At 44.5% G+C, this 20346-nt stretch overlaps 1 protein-coding gene across 1 annotated transcript in view; it reads left to right on the top strand.

The window, feature by feature from the left end:
* The window catches only part of ASTN1 (astrotactin 1), a 303213-nt gene that overhangs the window by 101150 nt on the left and 181717 nt on the right, over positions 1 to 20346 (top strand). Inside the window, 1 exon segment of the mRNA XM_030302950.1 lies at positions 13768 to 13955. Coding sequence (XP_030158810.1) covers positions 13768 to 13955 — 188 coding nt within the window.

Below are 20346 nucleotides of genomic sequence, written 5' to 3'. Positions count from 1 at the left end.
TCTGATACTGGGATCCTTCTTGTCTCTGCTGTGCTGTGTGCTCCACTCTGGGGAACACATTTAATGACCGCAGCGGAAGTATGGGAACGGCAGGTGCAGTGGTCAGGAGGAGGTGGGTACGGTTCTATGAAGGCAGAATAAAAAGCCTGACCCATACTGGACACAACAGCCAAAAATGTACCAAAGAGATATGAATGAGTCTACTGATACAAAGGTGGACTCTTAGAGGAATTTTCGTCACTTAAAGTATGTGTGACCTTGTTCACCAAACACTCAACTGCTAGGATTCAAAGCTCTATTTGAAACCCAAGGAAGGTGAGCTTAGGGCAAATGAAAGGAAGTACTCCTTCACCCAGAAGGTATTATTCATACAGAACTTATTTCCCAGGTGTGGTACAACCAGAAAATATAAGTAGTAAACAAAGGCACTGGAAATTTCATGAATGAAAAAGACATAGTTGCTAAGAAACTGAGATCGACCTTAGCTTCTTTTTAAGATTTTATTTTAAAATAATCACTACACCCAGTGTGGGGCTTGAATTTACAACCCCGAAATCAAGAATTATATGTTCTACTGGCTAAGCCAGCAAGGCACCCACCCACAGGGTGATCTTAGCTTTAAGACCAATGTCCTAGAGGATATGAGCCTCCTGACACAGAATTGCCTTCCAGCTCTGTGCCTTTTTGGCCATAGAATCAGCCTCTAACTAATGGGTCAGTGCTACTAAGTAGGGAATGAAAATGTCAGGGCCACCTCCATGTTAATTTCCTGATCTTTGGTACTGATATGGTGTGCCAGGATCAGCTAAGAAGGAAAACTAACCATGAGAGGTTATCTTGCAGTGGAAATATGTGTGGAACATTGCTGAAAATTAAAAATGAAATTCCAGAAGAAATGTAATTCCAGTTAAAATATAAGAATGGTAGCAAGGCTGTGGCAGAAAATCAGGAGAAAAGGGGCAAGGAATACTATAGGGAGCAAATAGGTTAATTAGGAATTAGTCTTATAACAGGGGGTATATACTGGAACCCCCCCCCCCCCCCGGGGAAGAGGCAGGGAAGTATAGTGGTTTAGAATCCAGACTCTGGATCTAGACATCCTGTTTGAATCCAGTCTCCTCTACTTGCTAAGCATATGATGCTAGGCAAACTGCTTAACCTTTCTGAACCTTCGCCCTCTAACCTGTAGTTGTTCACCTCATGCAATGGCTGTGAAGGTGAGATGAATCAGTGTATTCAACAGCCCTTAGATAGTGCCTGTCATATTGCAAATGTGTCATAATCATTAGCCATTATTCTGAATTAGGTTGAAAGACCATATGTGTTTGGGGGCTGATGTTTATACATGTACCCATACTTCCTATTCTTGACTTGATCAAGTCAAAAAAAGAGAATATATGGATAGATTTTCAGGTCCAGTTCATGCCTCGCCATTCCCCATTCTCATGGCCATGCCAGATGATACCAAGGATTCTGCCCAACTGATCTCACCACAGTGTGTCTGCAGCCTCTTCCTTGGTCACCGATGGAATCAGTGTGTTGGCTTGGGTGCTAATGATCCCTCCCTAGATCTGTCACTTAGAATTAGTGAATGGACCATGTAAGGCTTCAGGAAGAATGTGTTCCTTTTCTAGAGTCATGTTACCTAGTCTCTTTGTGCCTCACCTCCCTAATCCTGGGATAATAATAGTACCTACCTTATAGGCTGTTCAGTAGCTTAAGGAGCATGTATGTGTTTAGCTCAATGTGATAGCTGTTGTGAAGAAGAATAATAATTCTCAATTGTCCTACTTCATTTCTGGCAGATTCAGCCTGGTCTTTACATCACCCAGCATTGTGTGGACACTAGGCACTTGTGGAGCATGAACATTACAAGTCTTGTAGATGGAGTCGAGAAAAAAGGGAAAAACCTCCTGGTGCCATGAAGTATATATGATAATATAAGCCCACAGATTCGGACATGCCCCACAGAGCAGTTACCCGCACAATAAAAGGGTAGAAGGCCAGAGCAGGTGTGAGGATTGGTGCCATTGATGAATGCAAAATGGCAGACAGACTTCACCTGTTTTCTGAAAATGAGTCCTTCGTGAAGAATACCTTACTCCTATTTCTCGCTGACAGCCTCTTAATGTGTGTTTTGTGTAGGGGGCCTGGAGAGGAGGGGAGGGCTTTAGAATTAAGAAAGAATATAGAGCGGGCTATAATGAAGAAAGAGAAGAAAAGCACAAAGATGTTAGCAACTGGTCTTGTCAGTGTCTGTCCTTCCTGTTTAAGCAGCAACATCTTATTGAAATCAAGGGACCTTGTATTCCTTTAACCCACTCTTGTTGGGACTAGATGGCCAGATCCATGATTCCCTAGGGAGGTCTGTCAGGTCATTTAGAGGTCATCTTGACCCCTATTATAATGAGCATTTACCCAAATAAGCCTGCAGAAATGGGCCCAAAGCAGTGTCGAGAGAGTCTTCAGACCCATAACTGGAAGAGAGGAAGAAGCAGATCTGATCTTCCAAGGGAGTCTGTCACGGGGAAATCACATCAGATTGCCATGTGATTTATAGACCAGTGCGAATAGGTTAATAACTCAGTTTCATTCCTGGGCCTGTGAGTCCAAACTCTTCAAACTCCTGATAGTGTTTACTCCTGATGTAGATCTTCTGTATATCTAATTCATTAAGCTCAAATACAAGCACAGTGGTTCATGATTTCTCAGTATAAATAAACATCGCTCTGGTAGACAGCACAGTTTGGTAGAAAGAGCATTGAGCTCAGAGTCAGAAGACTGGAGTTGAGCCCTGTTATCTCCATCTCATTAGCACTAACCGTTGTGATCATCACTGTTTGGCCTTCTGACTCTACCTCTGTAGAGCCTACTGCATAGGATTGATGAATGAAAAGGGAGGGGGCCTTATAAGGGTGGGCTTTGCAAGTTGTAACGCAGTGATGATAATAAGGAATTTTTCCTGTGCTTGAGTCTTTGTAGAATTCCCTCCCACTCTCCTTTCTTAGGCTGGACAACACAGCAGAGATACCGAAGATTCGTAGCATTTTTCATCTTCAGTCTGGAGGAACCTAAGGTTTAGTTCCCAGTATGGCAAGTGCAGATCGTAGGAAGATGCAAACTAAAATCAGAGAATTTTAGAGGGAGAAGAGGCTTTAGAGGTCACTTAACACCCCCCTCCCCCTTTTCTGTAAGAGGAAATGGTTCAGAGAGAAGAGCCTAGAGAAATGCTTGTCTTGCCCTGAACTACGTGCAAGAAGGCAGTGCTCATGGTCAGCAAGGTGGGCTCACAGGTCTGTAGGAATGGGCCAGAAAGCTTTGCTCCCCAGGGTTGAGATGAGAAAGAAAAGTTCTGCTTAAGTTGCAATACCTCTGGCATTTATGATAACAAGCACTTAAACAGATTTCGTCTGCCGAAGAGGACTCAGTTTGCTCACAACCTCCATTTGGTCTTTGCTTCTTCCTTGACCGCAGTCACCACACCCTCGGCCCTCCAGGGGGACCTGCCTGTGTGAATTCACGAGTCTCTTGGTAAGTGCCTGACGGCAAACTCATTTGCGCGCCGGCCTTGAATGGGCATGGATGGCATAGCCTCCCTCGGTGAGAATCTCTGTGGCTGGGTCTTAACGCAGAGGTATGTATATAAAAGGGGGTTTTATGAGAGAGATCTAAAGAGTGTTCAGTGTGCTAACAAGCATTAGAGAAGTATACACAAATGACTTGGCCCCATTCCTCACTGGACCTGAGCTCATTCCTGGACTTAGGGTTCCCAGGCTTCTGAAGATTCTTAAGCAGCTGGAGTCATCTATTTTTTAAAATTAATTAATTTATTTTGAGAGAGAGGTTGAGAGAGAGAGAGCTCAAGGGAGGGGCAAGGAGAGAGGGAGAGGGAGAGTCCCAATAGGCTCTATCCCACGACCCTGGGATCATGACCTGAGCCGAAATCAAGAGGTGGATGCTCAACTGACTGAGCCACCCAGGCGCCTCCCAGTTGGGGTCATTTAAAGGGACCATTTGCTTAACTCTGTCAAGGATTATTAGTCACTTTTAGAATTTATGTGAGTGGCTCTAATAATGACAACAACAAACCATATTAACAATGACAGTGAAGGCACTGATGTTAATCGGTGCTCATCATATGTCAGATACTGCTGAGCACTTTACTTATATTATCCTGGGGTTGAGATTTACAAAGTGAGAGAATGGGAATTGAAATAGTGGAGAGGAACAGTAGCCTTGCAGTCAGGGGGCCTAGGCATCTTTCCCCCTAATTAGTATTTACTAACTGGGTGACCTTGGTCAAGTAGATTGACTTTTCTGGAACCCCTCATCTGTAAAATGGGAATATAAATACCCACACTAAAGCGTCATTGAGGCTTAAGTTAACCCGTGAATGTTGAAAGGGCTTCTTAGCAGAGCCAACACGTAATAGACATATTACTTGTTGAGTTGAAACACAGATGATAAGAACAGAAATACAAATGGATGAGAACTAATAAGAAGTGGAGCTCAATCAAGACAGCTTAGGACAAACAGTGGGTTTTTCTCCTTTTTATGTCATTACAGGTGATCTTTTGTCATTAACGTTTTCTCTACCCATCCCTTTTATAAGGTGAGAACCATACAGAGGACCTCATTGAAATAGTTCAGGGTGAGAACTATCGCAAATGCTAAACTCTTTGTTAATAATGAAGGACTTAAAGGATGTGAGAGAGGATTCTGAAGGAGCAGAGCTCTCACTTGTCTGAGAAGAAGTCTCCTTGCAATCACCCTGTATCCATCTAGTGCCCTGGCTTTCTAAAACACAGGCCGCCATATTGCTTCCAATGCCACACTGCAGGGAAGTGGCCCCCAAGGACTTACAAAGCTCAAATCAGAATTCCAATCATGAACCTGCAGGCTTCAAAATGACTTATTCTCATTACAATGTATGAAATGATCCGTAAATACATATTTTAACATTACAGAGTTTAAATATTATTACACATCTTACTTGATGTCAGATTTTGTTAAATGCGTGTCGTTATCTCAATTTACAAAGGTCAGTCGGGTGGCAGTGGAGAATAGAGCTGGATATATTTAAAAATTTTCTTACCAGTACATCTGCAGCTCAGATAACCCTGCCTTTTTCAAAGAGCTTTGGGCTTTTTTCCCCCCTTTCAAATGAGACTTTAATGAGTATCATGTGGATAAACTCTTTGCAGAGGTTTGAAAAGATCCAGAGAAACACTGTAGTAGGAACAAGCAAACCATTTTGGATGAAATCATAAGCCATTTGAATGCCTCCTCATCTCTCTGGTTGTGTCAGAACCTTTTGGCTGCGTTTTTCTGCCACAGGAATGTTTTCATCTCCATGGCTAGGTAAATAGAATGTTCGTGTAGTTGCTCGATTGCTATTCATGCCGGCACAGAGTAGCAGAGAGTGACCTACTTCCAGCAGCATCCATAGAAAGCTTTGCTGCTTTCCGTCACGTCTGATTTTAAAATCTACCTTCTGTTTTTTTGTTTTTGTTTTTGTTTTTTTTTTTTGTGTGTGTGTTTTTGTTTTTTGCATCTTCTGCCCCGACTTGGCCCCAGAGACACCATACCATGGACTGTCAAGAGTCTTTATTTCTTTCTTTAATCACTCTTGCTTTTTGTGTTGGTTCATTTTAGTCTATCTTAAACCTCTGTTGGAAAAGGAGATGTGGGTGGGTGGCTAGCCTTAAAGGAAGTGAGCTTTTCTGACTTGTAGAATATAGTTCTATAAGGTAGGACTGCCGAGAGAGATCAGGTGAGGTTTTCTTACTGAGACTACCCTTCTCCACATCAGCCTTTTGGAAGCATCTATATGTGAATGCTTTCTTATTGGGGACCACCAACTGGAGTTTCCAGAGGTCACTCTCATGACTTTCTGTACAGCCAGTCCTTACTCTAGAAGTTGACAGGCTGGAGTGAGCTAGAAGCATTCCATACTCTCAAGAGGAAAGGCTGATTTGAAAAACTCCCACAGAGACTTATCCAGTTGGCGTGCAGAAATATACTTAGCCTTCACCTGATTTGGGGTATAACTAGAACCAAGTGTCACGTGTGGCTTTGTGTCATGGAATACCATGGTCACAGCTTGGGAGTCCTTAGAGACCTCCTGGTCCCATGATTTGAAGATGATAAAAAGGAGCTCCAGAGAGATTACTGAAGCTTTATTCTTCCAGCTCCCCATCCAGTGCTCCGTTCAACCCGCCATTCCGTTTCTCATCAGTGGATCATTAATGCTTTGAGGCACTCTTGTTTTTTGAGAGCACGTGTCACCAAGGAAAGGAAATAGAAATTCAGTTATCCTTCTCCTTGTCACAAGTGGAAATTTCTATCCCAGATCTGCAAGTCAAGAAGGTTCTAGTTACTTGAAAAAGAGATTCTTGAAATTTTAATCCATTTTGCTGTGGAGGGTTTGCTTGTGTGATTCTGTGTCCATGGCTCAAGCCATGAGATGATAAGAAACAGCCCCATGGCAGATAGTGAATTGAATAGAGGAAGCACATTGAGAGTTCCATTCGCAGTAGGACTTTGAACATCTTTACAAAAGAATTTCCTGGCTATGCTGTCTCCCATTTTGTTGTTCACTGAGCCAGGCCTCCATAGGTGCAGACTTCAGGCAAACCATCGGTGTTTCTGGCATCTGTGCTGGTTGAATTCAGGCCCAGCAGGGCACCTTATCTTATGTGTTTCTCACTCAGGGCTGTGGGATTGTATCACTTCAGAACTCCCTACCAGATGGTCCCTGTAGCGAGAGGTGTAGAGGCCCAGCCAACTCAGCCCGAGGGACATCGTTTCTCTGGCTAGCCTCCTTTTCTTACTTCTCTTGACTTTGTCCTTTCTCTCTGCATCCTTCTCCTTTGTCTGCTCTTCATCTGTCCCTTATCTTTCTTCACAGATGGCCAGGACACTAATGTGCTGCTGTCATTATGTTATGGAACAAGTTGGGGTCTTCAGAGGCTGCCGTTCCAGAGACATTAAAGACTTGGGTCACGTTTGATACCAGGGTAAAGATTTGCAGGATAATTAGCGATCCTCTGCTGTTATTAACCCCTGACTCAAGCAGGTTATTTTCTTACAAAGGTGTTGAAAGTTAATGCCACTGTTAATAGTTTCTGTTGGAAGACCATAATGAAACCATGTGGGAACTGGCACCTACCATCAATAATCTTTCAAACTCTGAAATCAGGCAGGTGGGGGTGGGGTGGGAAGAAACATCAAAAAAGAGTGGAAGAAAGGGGGGTAATTATATCACAGGCTTACCTTTGGTTACCTTAGTGATAGTCACTGATGGACAAAACCCATTTGTTACCATTCGTTTTGAACAGTTGGCTTATCCCTGCTGAAGTCCTGAGCTCAGTCTCCATCACATAGGGAAACTCAAAATGGCCACTGTGGTAGCACAGGGTGGAGAGAAGGCTAGATTCCATTTTTAGAGACGACCCTTTCCCCTGCAATTTTTTTCATCAAGAACATGAGGCTATTCACAATATCATAGTTAACAGAATTGAAAAACAGCCAGGCAAAACTGATAATGCATAGATTACCCCCTCCAGTCTCCTAACAGCAGGGAGTTTCGTGGTAGTGCATTTTATTTGTCTTCCAATTGATCCAGATCTTTTCTGACTCTGCGCTGGGGAGCCCCCTCAGAAGCTGTATTAGATTTGGTTAGAGGAAGAGTTTCTAAGATTAACAGCAAGTTTGAAAATCCTGATCTAAACAAGGTCTTCTGATAGTCAGTAATGGTCATCAGGGGGTGTCGCCCTCAACCTTGAAAGATTGCAGGGTCAGTTCAGCAGGTGCCTCAACGAGAGGCTTAGAATTGACAAGTTCATGCCTCCTCCTGGCTTGACCTCACCACCTGAGCAACCTCATTACTACTTAGCTGGGTTTAGCTGGAAACTCAGCCTTCTCAGGAGTGAAAAAAGGGCCCAGAGAGGCTTAGAGTGCTCTAAGCCACTCTGAGTTACTGAGTGCGTTAAAGGATCTTTGAGAATTTTCCCAGTTCAAATCCACATTTGACTTTAAATTGCCAAATTCTTTGGAAGAGGGCATCATAGATCTGGTGTTCAGTGAAGTTGTCTTTCGGGGGAAATTCTGATGCTGACATGCTGTGTTGTCCTAGTGGCTCAGTTCAGGGATGCTCAGCGTGAGGGGACACCTACGGAAGGGGCACGGCACTTGGATGGTAGGAGGAAGTTGTTATGTTTGGAAAAGGAATTTTTGTAGCAAGCTTTGGGTATCCTAAGCTAACCCCACAAAAACACAGTGCTACAAGTTCACAGGGCACATGCTAACATTACCACAGTAACTAACTGAAAAGTGATTTTGGGGGTGCCTGGGTGGTTCAGTCGGTTGAGCGTCTACCTCTTGAGTTTGGCCTGGGTCATAGTCTTACCATTCGTGGGGTCGAGCTCTGCGTCAGCCTCTGTGCTGAGTGTGGTGGAGACTGCTTGGTATTCTCTCTCTCTCTCTCTCTCTCTCTCTCTCTCTCTCTCTCTCTCCTCGCTCCCTCCCTCCCTTCCCCCTACCCCCTCCCCTGCTTGCCCTTTCTCTCTTTCTCTAAAATAAAAAAAAATATGATAATAAAAGTGATTTTATCTCACTCTCCACTGTGCCTTTCCCCACCCCAGCTCATTCTCTAGCATGACTGCCTCTGCTTACCCATCCTCCTGCTTCTCTATTGCATATGCAGAAGCTCCAGGATTTCTTCCTTAGAAACCGCATATCTGCATCAGCAGGAATGAGAACCTTTCTCCCCAGCCTGAGGTCCAGTCCAAAAAGGGGCCTGGCTCTTAAAGGCTCTGATGAAATCATCCCAAACCTGTCCACCCTGTGCTCTGAGGGAAAGGGGAGGTGGAATGCAGGGAAGGCCTGAGAGAAGAGTGGACATTTCTTGGCACGTGGAAATTACCATCTTTCTAGGCGGTCATGTGAAGCACCCTGTTCTGGACTTAGAATCGTGGAATGTCAAGTTACAAAACGGTCTTGAAATTCATGTGTACAGCTCCTTCTTACATAGATAAGGAAACTCAAAGCTAGGCAGTAAATTCAAGGCTACTCCAGACCCAGATCTCTTGAGTTCCAGCTCAGTATTTTGGTCACTGCAGAATACGGGATCAGAGTTACCATGAGATTGGGGTAGAGTCTAGTCTGTCTGCCGCTCTCTTTCTGGGTCTTCTCAATCTTTCTAAATCCTGGCCTTATTCCCTTCTCTGCTTAATGAGACCGGGAGTGACTTTCCATTAGCTCGGAACTGCTTAAACTGGCATTCACACCTTTCACACCTGACATCAATCTGCATTCCTTCCCTCGTCCTCCATGACTCCTCTGAACTAACGCTACCCTTCTGCAAACAGGCTTCAGGCTGCCGTTTCTTAGTACACATTCTCTTCATATGGAGTTGCCTCCAGCGTCTCTTCCCATTATATCCCACGTCCAGCCAGATCCCACCCTCCCCCAACTCAGCATGGCTGTTACCGCTTAGAGTACTTAGTCTTGGCCATGTCTTCAGTTTCTTCCTAGACCGAAGCCTCTTTCAGGGTAGGGATCATATAGCAGTTTGCTGAATGTGGTCAATGGAGTGTGCTCCAAAAATCTTCATTGTATACAGGAACAAATGGCATCCTGGTTTCTGTGTATTCTAGGCAGTTCCAGAATTTTGGGAGGTGCTGGGAGACGTGAGGCTCGTATAGGGGAAGAATGGACACGTTAAGAGTAAGGGCACCCTTCCCTTTCTGGAGATCTCCATCCCACAGCGTGCTGTTGGCAATGGTGCCCAGCCCACCCGTGGTATCTCGAAATGGCTGTGGAGGCTTCTGTAGGCACTTGTTTTATTCAGTCCACTATGGAGGACTGGGCTGTGCGGAGCACGCACAGAGCAGAGGCTCAGTTTGAGCCTCATCCACAGCCCTCAGGAGGCTTTGGACCAGAGTAACTGCCGCCTCCCGTATGTACCTCTTGGGAGTTTCAGGGAAGGCTTGCATTGCTAAAGCAATTTCTGAGCATTTCTTCTTCTGGAGACCCTCTGCTAACATCCAGGCCAACGTGATTACATTGATGTTCCAAGCTCTGATCTCAGCTCCATTGGTGACGAAATTCACAAGACGTTTACTGTGCCCTGTGGTTTTTCATCGGCTGACCTAGGGCAGATTCAGCATAAGTAAATAAGTTCCTGGTTTAGCATTTTGGCCCTCCCATGTCAGATCCTGCCAGGACAGGGAAAAAGGCCAAAGAAGAAGCTATCATTCTGTAATTATCTTGAATCTTAAAAATGACAAGCACCCTCATGGGCAGGCATGGTGCTCTCCTTGTTTACCCTTTTTTTTTTTTTTTTTTTTTTTGCCCTCTACCATGAGTCTGGTCTGGGCAGGATCAGGATATCACTGTCTTGTGGAGATGGGCATGAATATCTCACAAAGAGGTTCAGAGGGCTGGCCTGGAAGCCAGGGTCAGAGATTCTGTGCTCTCAGCTCACCTCCCTGTGGGAGCACTTTGTCAATTACCTGTTCGTTCCCTGGTACCACCACTCCTGGGACCCTGGAGCAGAACGCCTCCCTCCTCAGAAATTGTCTTGAACCGCCAATACATATAGGTTTCTTTTTGGGCTGATGAAGATGTTCTGGAATTACAGTGGTGATGGTCTCACAACTTTGTGAATGTACGAACCACCATGGAATTGTATACTTTGAAAGGACAGATTTTATGGTATGGGAATTCTATCTCAATTTTGAAAGAAGTCATGGAATACTTGGGGAGCCTGGGTGGCTCAGCCAGTTAAGCATCTGACTTCGGCTCGGGTCATGATCTCACGGCTCGTGAGTTTGAGCCCCGCGTCAGGCTCTGTGCTGACAGCTTGGAGCCTGGAACCTGCTTCAGGTTCTGTGTCTCCTCTCTCTCTCTCTTTCTCTGCCCCTCCTCTGCTCACGCTCTGTCTCCCTGTCTCTCAAAAATAAATCAACATTAAAAAATGTTTTTTAATAAAATGTTATTGATAAAATGTTTTTAATTTTTTTACATAAAGAAGTCATGGAATACTAAGACCTTGCACAACAAATAAAAATACTGCTGCTCAGAACCTGCTAGAAGACCACACGCACTCCATACTCAAATGCTCGTTCTCTCTCTCTCTCTCTCTCTCCGTGCTTCTGCAAAAGTCATGTTGTCTGGTGTGTGTTGGCAATGGAGGGGATCTGATAGGACTACTTCTGTTTTAGCTCCTGTTCTGTGTCAGGCTGGCATGACCTTGATCTGGGTGTTTACTTGTCCTTGCTTCCACAGTAAAAATGGAGGTAATGAGCCTGGCCTAGTTGATGAGAGTCTCCTGGGAAAGAAAAATCCATTTTAAGCGCTTTGGAGGTATGAGGTGCTAGATTCCTTCTAAAGAGTTACAGGAAGGCCTGAAGTGGCACCCAACATGTATGGAATTAATCCCAGGCTGGCTTAGAGCCGGTGTGGGTAGGAGGCTGAAAGCGTGTTGCTCTGAGTGATTGAATTATGGTGTTGGGTGTTCTATTATAAGCTGTTAGTGCTTGTGAGTTTTGTCCATGCTGCGGAGACTGGTCTCTTCCTGCAGCAGCAGGGAAGGCACTTGGGGGAGGGATTTGCTTCCCAGGAGGAATCTTCCTGGGGCTTGACCCATGGTTGGGAAGTAGCTTGTGATTGGGGCACTTGTAGTGACATGTCGTGTGGCTGCTGCTGGGAGGCACGCCCAAGGGTTTCTCTTCACCTGGAAGTCTGGAAGGCCACCTTAGAGGAAAAGTGAACTCAGGAGTCCTGTGTCACTCACTGCCTCACTTAACAAATGGGGCTGTGCCTGCGGAAAACCAAGACCCGGATGCAGGGGATCTTCCATTCCTACACCCTGTGCAGCTTCTTGGCTGCTTGAGCTGGTCACTTCCAGAGCACGGACAGCTCGCCATCCCGGTGGGATGTTTGGGCGCCAGGCGAGTGGGCGAGGGGCTGAGGATGAAGGGGGGCTCTGATCGTCCCGTCTTTGCTGTCCCCTCATCGCCCGTCACACACCCATTTACTCTTCTCCCCGGTCTGGAGGGTATTAGGAAGAGGTAGGGAATACTATCTGTGTCTTTTAGGGATAGGCTAATGACCTGTGGCTCCTGTGAATTCTTCTCACCAACCTACCCTGAGAGGACCAGCCAGTATTCTTCTTCCTCGTCCTCCTTCTAATTCTCCTATCAGTGTCTGCATGTCCCCTTTCCACATCTCTACCTGTGAAAAGGATAGCCACCACCCTTTAGGACCCAAGGCCACTACCATCTTCTTCCAGATTTCCTCCCCTTCTTCCACCCTCAACCCTGGCAAGCCTACTCTTAAATTGTACGTTTTCACATGGTGTCATTATATACATGGTGCAACACCTCCCACATTCACCCAAGGGTGGATTGCTTTGGAGAACTTGTTGAGGGCCTCATTTAGATTAGTATCACAGTGCCTAGAACAGTGCCTGGTGCACAGTGCATGCCCAATGTATATGTTAAGTCAATTAATGAATAAATACGTAAGTAAATAAATAAAGCAGAACATCATTTGTGCCCTCCTACAAATAGTGAAAGATATTTATAAACTCCATAAATATTCAAAATTGCTTCCCTCTTTATGGTGCGGTACTTGATGAGAATACTATTCTAAATGTGTCTTATTAAATCTTTTTTATGTCCGTGGAATTATTATTTTTTTTGGTCAAAGGTGATAAATTTTGGGAGAAGAAGCCATGCCTTTTAAAAAATGAACTTTTATAAAGCAATGCATTGCCAAAGTGTGATCAGCGGAATATTAGTTCCCTAGGGTGGTAATAGTTGTTAAGGAAGAAATGATTTTGAGGCCAAATGAAGTTTAGGAAAGGCTGGGCTAATCAGGTCTCTCTGTTGTGAATTATCTCATAGCTTCGATGTGATCTTGCTTAGGAATATTAGCAGGAGAGACCCATAGTAGCATACTTCTGTACCAGTAGCTTAGCACCTGCAGTGTGAAATGCATAGTAGGTTTTTGGTATCTTGTTGTTAATTGTTGATGATAGTCCGGTGCCTCCATCTCGAGCCTTGAGAGCAGGTGAGTGCTTGTGTCTGTGCTAAGGGCCCAGGTTTTCACCACCCCCTCTGTGTGTACCAGCTCTGCTCTGCAAAAATGAAGAGAAAAATTAAAGGGAATTAAAACATCCCTGCCACGGCGAGTATTACACATCTCCAGCGGGCTATGCAGCAAATGATTGTGGTTTTAGAAATATTCTGTCAGCCCCAGTTGCTCTGCAGTAACCTCCCAGGACTGTTCCAGACGTGCCAGTTCTCTGCACAGTAATTACCCGCTCTTTCCTTGGTAGATTCACTGGTGTCTAGGAGTAATTGCTAGGGAACTCACATTTTCAAATTTACAAGAGGCAAACAACCTTCTGTTTACCTCCGGGGTTATCAGGGTATTCAAACAGTGCTGGGTAAAGGATGCTATTGATCATAGAAATATGGGGAAGAGCTCGAATTTTCACCTTGGTGTTTTTCTCAATGGGTGAGAGTCTGGCTCGCTCGATTATGGAGCAAAGATCTAGGGGGTGGATAAGTCTCTTCTTCTCGGGGCCTCTTCCCTTCCTGGAGATTTGAAACCTGACCTAACCATAGCTGGAACCCTTTGTCGTCTTTAGCTGACACCGGCTGATTGGTACCATTGCCGAGGAAGAAGATGAATAAGAAGATCCAGATTGGGCCAGTCCGAATTCTGACCTGTGCTTTGGTGTTTGTCCTCTAGAGATCTCAGGAAACACAGAGGACATCCCTCTGGTGCGCTGGAGGCAGCAGTGGCTGGAGAATGGCACTCTGCTGTTTCACATTCATCACCAAGATGGTGCTCCCAGCCTCCCTGGACAAGACCCAACTGAAGAACCCCAGCATGAGTCAGCAGAAGAGGAATTGAGGATCCTGCACATCTCAGTCATGGTAGGAGCAGCGTGGCTTTAACCTCTCAGGCCGTAGCTTATGTTATCTTGACTTTAAGAGCCTTGGCGCCGTAAACGTAGCTCTACGAAACCCACTCCACAACGATCATTGATCACGTTAATAAGTAAATTTCCCATTTGTGGGAAGTGTCTCCACCTGGGGTGAAATATAAGGGGTAGTTATTTCTATACCACCATTACCCACCTGTTCTCTTTGGGAACATGCCTAGACATGGAGTAACTTTTACAAACAAGAATATCAGATGGTGGCAGTGGATTGTCTTATAAAAGCGTTCTTCAACTAGTAGATCAGAATATCTTGTAATAGTTGCTCCATAAATGTTTGCTGAATGACTGAATTGCCAAGCTGCTTGCTGCTACCAAGCCCTCTCTCTCCTCTTCCAGCCAGGAGAAAGTCAACATTTGGCTTTCTGTCCTCTTACAACAAAGGGCATATCAATAGATACTTGCCCCTCCCCGTAGCCTAGCTCAGAACTGTCACCATCAGCCTCCCTTGTCCTCTTCAGAAATTTGAGGCCTCAAAAAAATGAGAAGATTCTTCCTAAAATTCTAGGAACTTGTGTCCTAGAATCTCACTCAAAAGTAGGTGGTACAGTGACAGGCAGGGGTTTTGTCTGGTGGTGTTTTGTGCACTGTTGTGTTCTTAGCACTTAGAACAATGCATTCACGTAGTTAATGCTTAATAAATATTTGTGGAAGAAATGAATGAATTTCCCAGTGGACATAGACAATGTCTGCTTCCCTTGGCATCTTACGTATTAGTATTGTATTGGCAAAACCAACATATTGTCTGCTTCTAGGGAAGCCTGAGAGCAGGTTGAGGCCGGACTGATTATTCGTGAGCCATATATACAGAAGGCATGGGCTCTTTCATGTTTACGAAACTACAGAAAACCAATCTAGGTCTTGATCTAAACTTTATCTGTTACTCTGATACCAACACTACATGCTGTTTGGTTTTGTTTATCAAATTGGGAGAAATTGAGCACATTTCAGATACATAAAAATTCCCATTATCCAAATATTTGACATTGAAACTCTTTGCATAAAATCTCTGATGAAATCTCAGAATGTAAGTCTTCCACTGATCTCTGCACGAATAACTAGCTTGATAGATTACCTGCATATACACAAGCTACTTTATTTAAACTATATGGTCAAGAAAAGAGTCCTTAAGAGCAAATGGTAAACCTCAATGTTTAGATGTGCTGGAAGGCAGGCAGGTAAATGAGATTGCCATGACTCACATTTACAAATTTATTGAGGTTTCTAATATGGCAGTTATGGTACTTGTACGTCCATAATTAAAGGCTAGCATTTCCTCTCTCAGGGAAGATTGTCTTCTGTCATGTAGCTTGTAGTTCCCAGAGAGCGGTAAGATCGGGCAGATCAGCCGAATCACCCTGGCATTGACTGGAGTGACAGATGTAGAGGCCACGTTGCCTTCACATTTATGATACGGTCTCACTGAAAAGAAGGGCACAATGGTGGATTTCCCCCAGCCATTCACATCTTCCCATCCATGTGAAAAGCAGTCGTCATTGTTCTGGATGGTTTTTGTTTTGTTTTGTTTTGTTTTGTTTCTTTTGGTCTGAGACCATTTCAAAGAACCAGTCATCACGCCAAGGAAATGTTTAGGGTGAAAGGAAGTGTATGGAGATTCTTAAGGACTAATACTGGGTGTGATTGTATCTGAAAGGCCCTGAATATAGATGGTCAAGACAGGCAACGTATCAGAAGGTGTGTTTGATGTGGGGCTTGAGGGAGTAGTGGGAGGATCCATGGAAAGACGGTCTAATGCTGGTCCTCGTTGCTGCATCACGAATCTTAGTGTAGCAAGGATCCTGTCTTCAAGTATCCTGTCCTTTCCATCCTCAGAATGATGTGCTCCAGTAAGTTCTGTAGAGAAGTATATACGTGGGTGTTGTGTGTGTGCGCATGCATGTGTATGTGCACACATAGATGCATGTTTGTGGGGGTGGGTGACCGTGGAGACGGAAATGTGCAGGTCAAGGATGCCAAAGGATTTGAGGAAATAGTTTGTGCCCTTAAAATATAACAGTCCCTATGAGAAGCCCTCCGTTACTAATGCTTTGTTTTTTGAGGCCTCCCCCCACCGAGCGGGGATTAATGGACCGTGGGCGCTGAGATGGAAAGAGAACAAAAGTCAGACACTTCATAGGAAGTGTCTGAAATTTTTCCTTCCTATGCTACTGGTCACCCATAGACCAACGATGACATTCTGTCTTCCAAATAAAATGGAAGAGATTCTTCCTTCAGCTTTACTTTAGTTTATTCTACGTTACTCTTCACTACGTTATTATTCATTAACCTTGCTGGAGGGGGCAAAGGTTAAAAGAGCATGGGCAGGGGGTGAGGGCAGGCAAGTCTTGTGTTTGACCTCTTGCATGTGGATAGGCCCCTGTCTCCATGAAAAATTCAGGAAAGCCTTTGACCTGTGCAAGCAAACAGGGACCCCACGGTGAGGTGAAGATGTAAGGACTCCCTCCCGTCCTTGGCAAAGACGCGGTGGTCAGGGGAGTCTTCCTGAGCCCAGCTTGCTATCTTACCTTGCCCTACTCCCATTCCATGCCATACACTCTCACGCACTGCCTCTCCTGTCCTTAACATTCCATTCTAGACACAGTTTCAAAGTCTAAAGTTGTGTATCTGCCCTCAGCTTAGAAATCAAGCCTGAGGGTATCCTGTTTGAAGATACCGTTCCTAGAATCTCTGATGGCTTCTTCTTAAGAGACTCGGGGACTGGTAGACTTCATCTGATATGCTTTATACCACATCCTTCGGAGGTGAAGTAGGCAGCCATTTGAGGCATCTGGAAAGAGAGCATTATAAATGTCAGAAGATTTTGCAGGCCTTTGACTAGTAACACTGTTGGACAGCAAAATGCACTTACATGAAATTTTATTACCCAAGCCCTGTTGGTTATGAAATAACAATAGCAGAGCTATTTTTCATTAACTGTAACGATCAATACTGATGTGGTTTTCAGTTCGGATCCAAATAGCATAATTTGAAAAAGAGAAAAGTTAAGGTGATTATCAAAATATGAATACACCCAACCTTTTCTCTCTTGTTAAGAAAATGTATATTTAAAAGCTTAACTGGTAATTCTAAATATTTCCAATATGTGCAGAGGGAATTAATGGTCCTGTGAAAACCTTCAAGTTTACATTTCTCTGATTTTGTGTTTACCCTTTTCCCATCCATATTGCCTCAATGCAGAGACCACTGTTTATTTTTATATTTTGCATTTACTGTGTTTAGTTTTAAGCACAATGTATAAGTAATGAGAGACTGAAAGGCCAAGGAATACCTTCTTTGTATCCTTATGACACTCTGTGAATGAGAATTGGTGAGTCCTTGTTTCCACTGCCCCCAGTGTAAATATACCTTTGGCAAAATGGTGGGCTTGAGGGAAACCAGTACCTCAGCTGGGGACTTGGCAATTGAAAACTTTGAAAACCCTTTTGCTTTACTTATTGTTCAATCAAATCCTAAAATTTTTGAATTATTTTTTCCAAAGAGGTACTCTTTCCCTCCTGACATCTTAGATTACCGCGTTGAGGGTCAAACAATGTATTGTAACCTCCAGCATGATTCAAACTGGGCGGAAGAGATTTATTGTGAATCTTGCAAGGTAATTGACATTTATTTATTTATTTATTTATTTATTTATTTATTTAAAAAAAATTTTTTTTCAACGTTTATTTATTTTTGGGACAGAGAGACAGAGCATGAACGGGGGAGGGGCAGAGAGAGAGGGAGACACAGAATCAGAAGCAGGCTCCAGGCTCTGAGCCATCAGTCCAGAGCCTGACGCAGGGCTCGAACTCACGGACCGCGAGATCGTGACCTGGCTGAAGTCGGACGCTTAACCGACTGCGCCACCCAGGTGCCCCGGTAATTGACATTTAAAACTACTGAAGCACACAGGGATACTGTTGATACTCTTTTGCAAACTCTTGAACAAGTGAAAGCCAACTCACCGAATGGAAATCAATTGTGTGAGTTTAAATCCATAAATCAGAGAATTTTTCGGTTATAAGCACATCCTTTACTCCACGGCATAGAAGGTCAGGTTTTAATATGACTTTGTTTTTTTTTAATGTTTACTTATATTTAAGAGAGAGAGAGAGAGAGAGAGAGCTGCGAGTGGGGGAGGGGCAGAGAACGAGGGAGACGCAGACTCCAAAACCTCTCCAGGCTCCGAGCGGTCAGCATAGAGCCCGACTTGGGGCTCGAACCCACAAACCATGAGATTACTACCTGAGCTGAAGTCAGAGGCTCAACCAACTGAGCCACCCAGGTGCCCCTAACATGACTTGACTTTAGATATTCAGACTCTGTGGGTTTAAATTTCCATGTTGTACTTTTGCTAATTTGCCATATGATCTACATTTTTCTTCTTACGGTATGCAGAAGAATTGAATGGTGCATAATAGCACTTTAACGTACTATCTATATATTTCATCTTTGTAATTAAAGATGGCAGTGGTAATAGACTTCCTATATGCATATAGGTTGGTTAAATATAGTGTTCACAGCAAGTAACCTTTCAAAAATCCTTCAGTTTGGTATATATATTTTGCAGTCATAACTCCTGCTGGTAGGTAAGCTTTCATAGTTCAGCCCTCGTAGGCACAACTCACAGTTGTGTGGAAAAAAATAATGTTTGAGCGTTTGTCTATCTCCCTGGAGATTTGGGGACTGGAGCCCATCAGTGAAGCCTGGGTCTGCTCAAGACCACTAGTCCCACCTCTGTGGGGCCCATTGGCCAGTGTCTGTAGGTCCGTGTGGCCCTCAACTGCTGGCTCCTCAGGTGTCTCCAAGCACCTTGTCTCTGGGAGCTCCTGGTGAGCCCTAGACACGTGGTTTTCTTTTGGGAGAAACAGCATAAAGAACCAGGTTCAGGGACAAAGGAGGCCACAGGTGTTACTGTGGAGTCCCAGCATCCAGGAAATAGAATGGACACTTTAGAGAAGTTGTATCCTGGGGAAGTAACGGCTGGGCCGAGTTAGTACAAAGCCTGCAGAACATACCTGTGGGAGCTTCCAGGACTGTGTTACTACGACCGTCGCCAACTTTGTGTCAGAGGACCCATCCTTGCTCTCACTTGCTCTTCCTTGTGCATCCTCGCTCAAGTTCAGTTCAGCTGCCTACGCATCGTGTGTTACTTTGCTTGAAGCTGTCTACACTGAACTCGTAAAGCTCAGCCACGTCTAAGGGCAGGGAAGAGCATTTCTAAGTGTGGTCATTGCTATGTGCCATCAAGGCCATCGGTTTATTATTGTCTGTGGGCATAGGAGAGCTAGATGCTTTTTCTGTCAGTCCCTTTTGCCTTCAGCTAATCGGTTACAAAAATCCATTAGCAAATTCATTAATCAGGGTCACTTTTACATCTTCATTGTCAATTTATATTGTTTGCTTAGTTCAACTGAGGATGCCCTATCCTTCTTTTTGATCTTTAGAAAGAAATGGAAGGGCACCTGAGTGGGTCAGTCAGTAGAGCGTCCGACTTCGGCTCAGGCCATGATCACACAGTTTGTGGGTTCAAGCCCTGTGTTGACAACTCAGAGCCTGGAGCCTACTTCAGATTCTGTGTCTCCCTCTCTCTCTCTGCCCCTCCCCCACTCATGTGCATGCACGCGCTCTCTCTCTCTCTCTCTCTCTCTTTCAAAAAATAAATATTAAAAAAATTTTTTTTAGAAAGAAATGGAGGAGTTTAGTCATGTCTTGTGTTACCACAAAAGATAGAACTAGAGTGATAACAGATTCAGTCCAAAGAACTTTTCTAGCAATTCAAGCCATCCATTATGGGGCAGGACTGACTTACTGGCCATACCGTCCCCTTGCCAAAGCCATTGTCTTGTACTTGGCCTCCTACTAAGAAAATGGTGGGCAGTTCGTAAAATAACAGCAAGATCCCTACAGACAAAACCTCCTCGCACTTGGGTTGTTATTGGCAGACTGATGTGCAAAAGAGGACATGCCAGGGCCCATTTGGGGGCTCTCCCAAGTGCCAAGGGAAGGTTGGTTTCTAAACCTCCCCACTTGGCACCATGGTTTGGCTGTGCCTGTCTTGCCAAGGCGCATTAGGTGCAGGTACATGGGAGTCCATTAGCCGTTTCAGTTGTTGAGCTATTCCGAGTGCTGGCTGTGCTCCCATATTCACACGGGTGTGTGTGGGGGGCTAGGATGTGTGGGAAAGAAACACTGGGTTTAGGGTTGGAAGGTAAGCTTCAGAGCCTGGCTTTATATGATGTCGGGTAATCTGCTGACCTTTTGGGAAGCTTCTCACCTCAACTGTGAAATGGATACATGCACTGCTGAGGCTTTTTAGTTTCCAAAAA

Source organism: Lynx canadensis, chromosome F1, assembly GCF_007474595.2.
Source record: "Lynx canadensis isolate LIC74 chromosome F1, mLynCan4.pri.v2, whole genome shotgun sequence".
In the NCBI taxonomy this organism is placed as follows: Eukaryota; Metazoa; Chordata; class Mammalia; order Carnivora; family Felidae; genus Lynx; species Lynx canadensis.
This window is presented reverse-complemented; position numbering and strand designations above follow the sequence as displayed.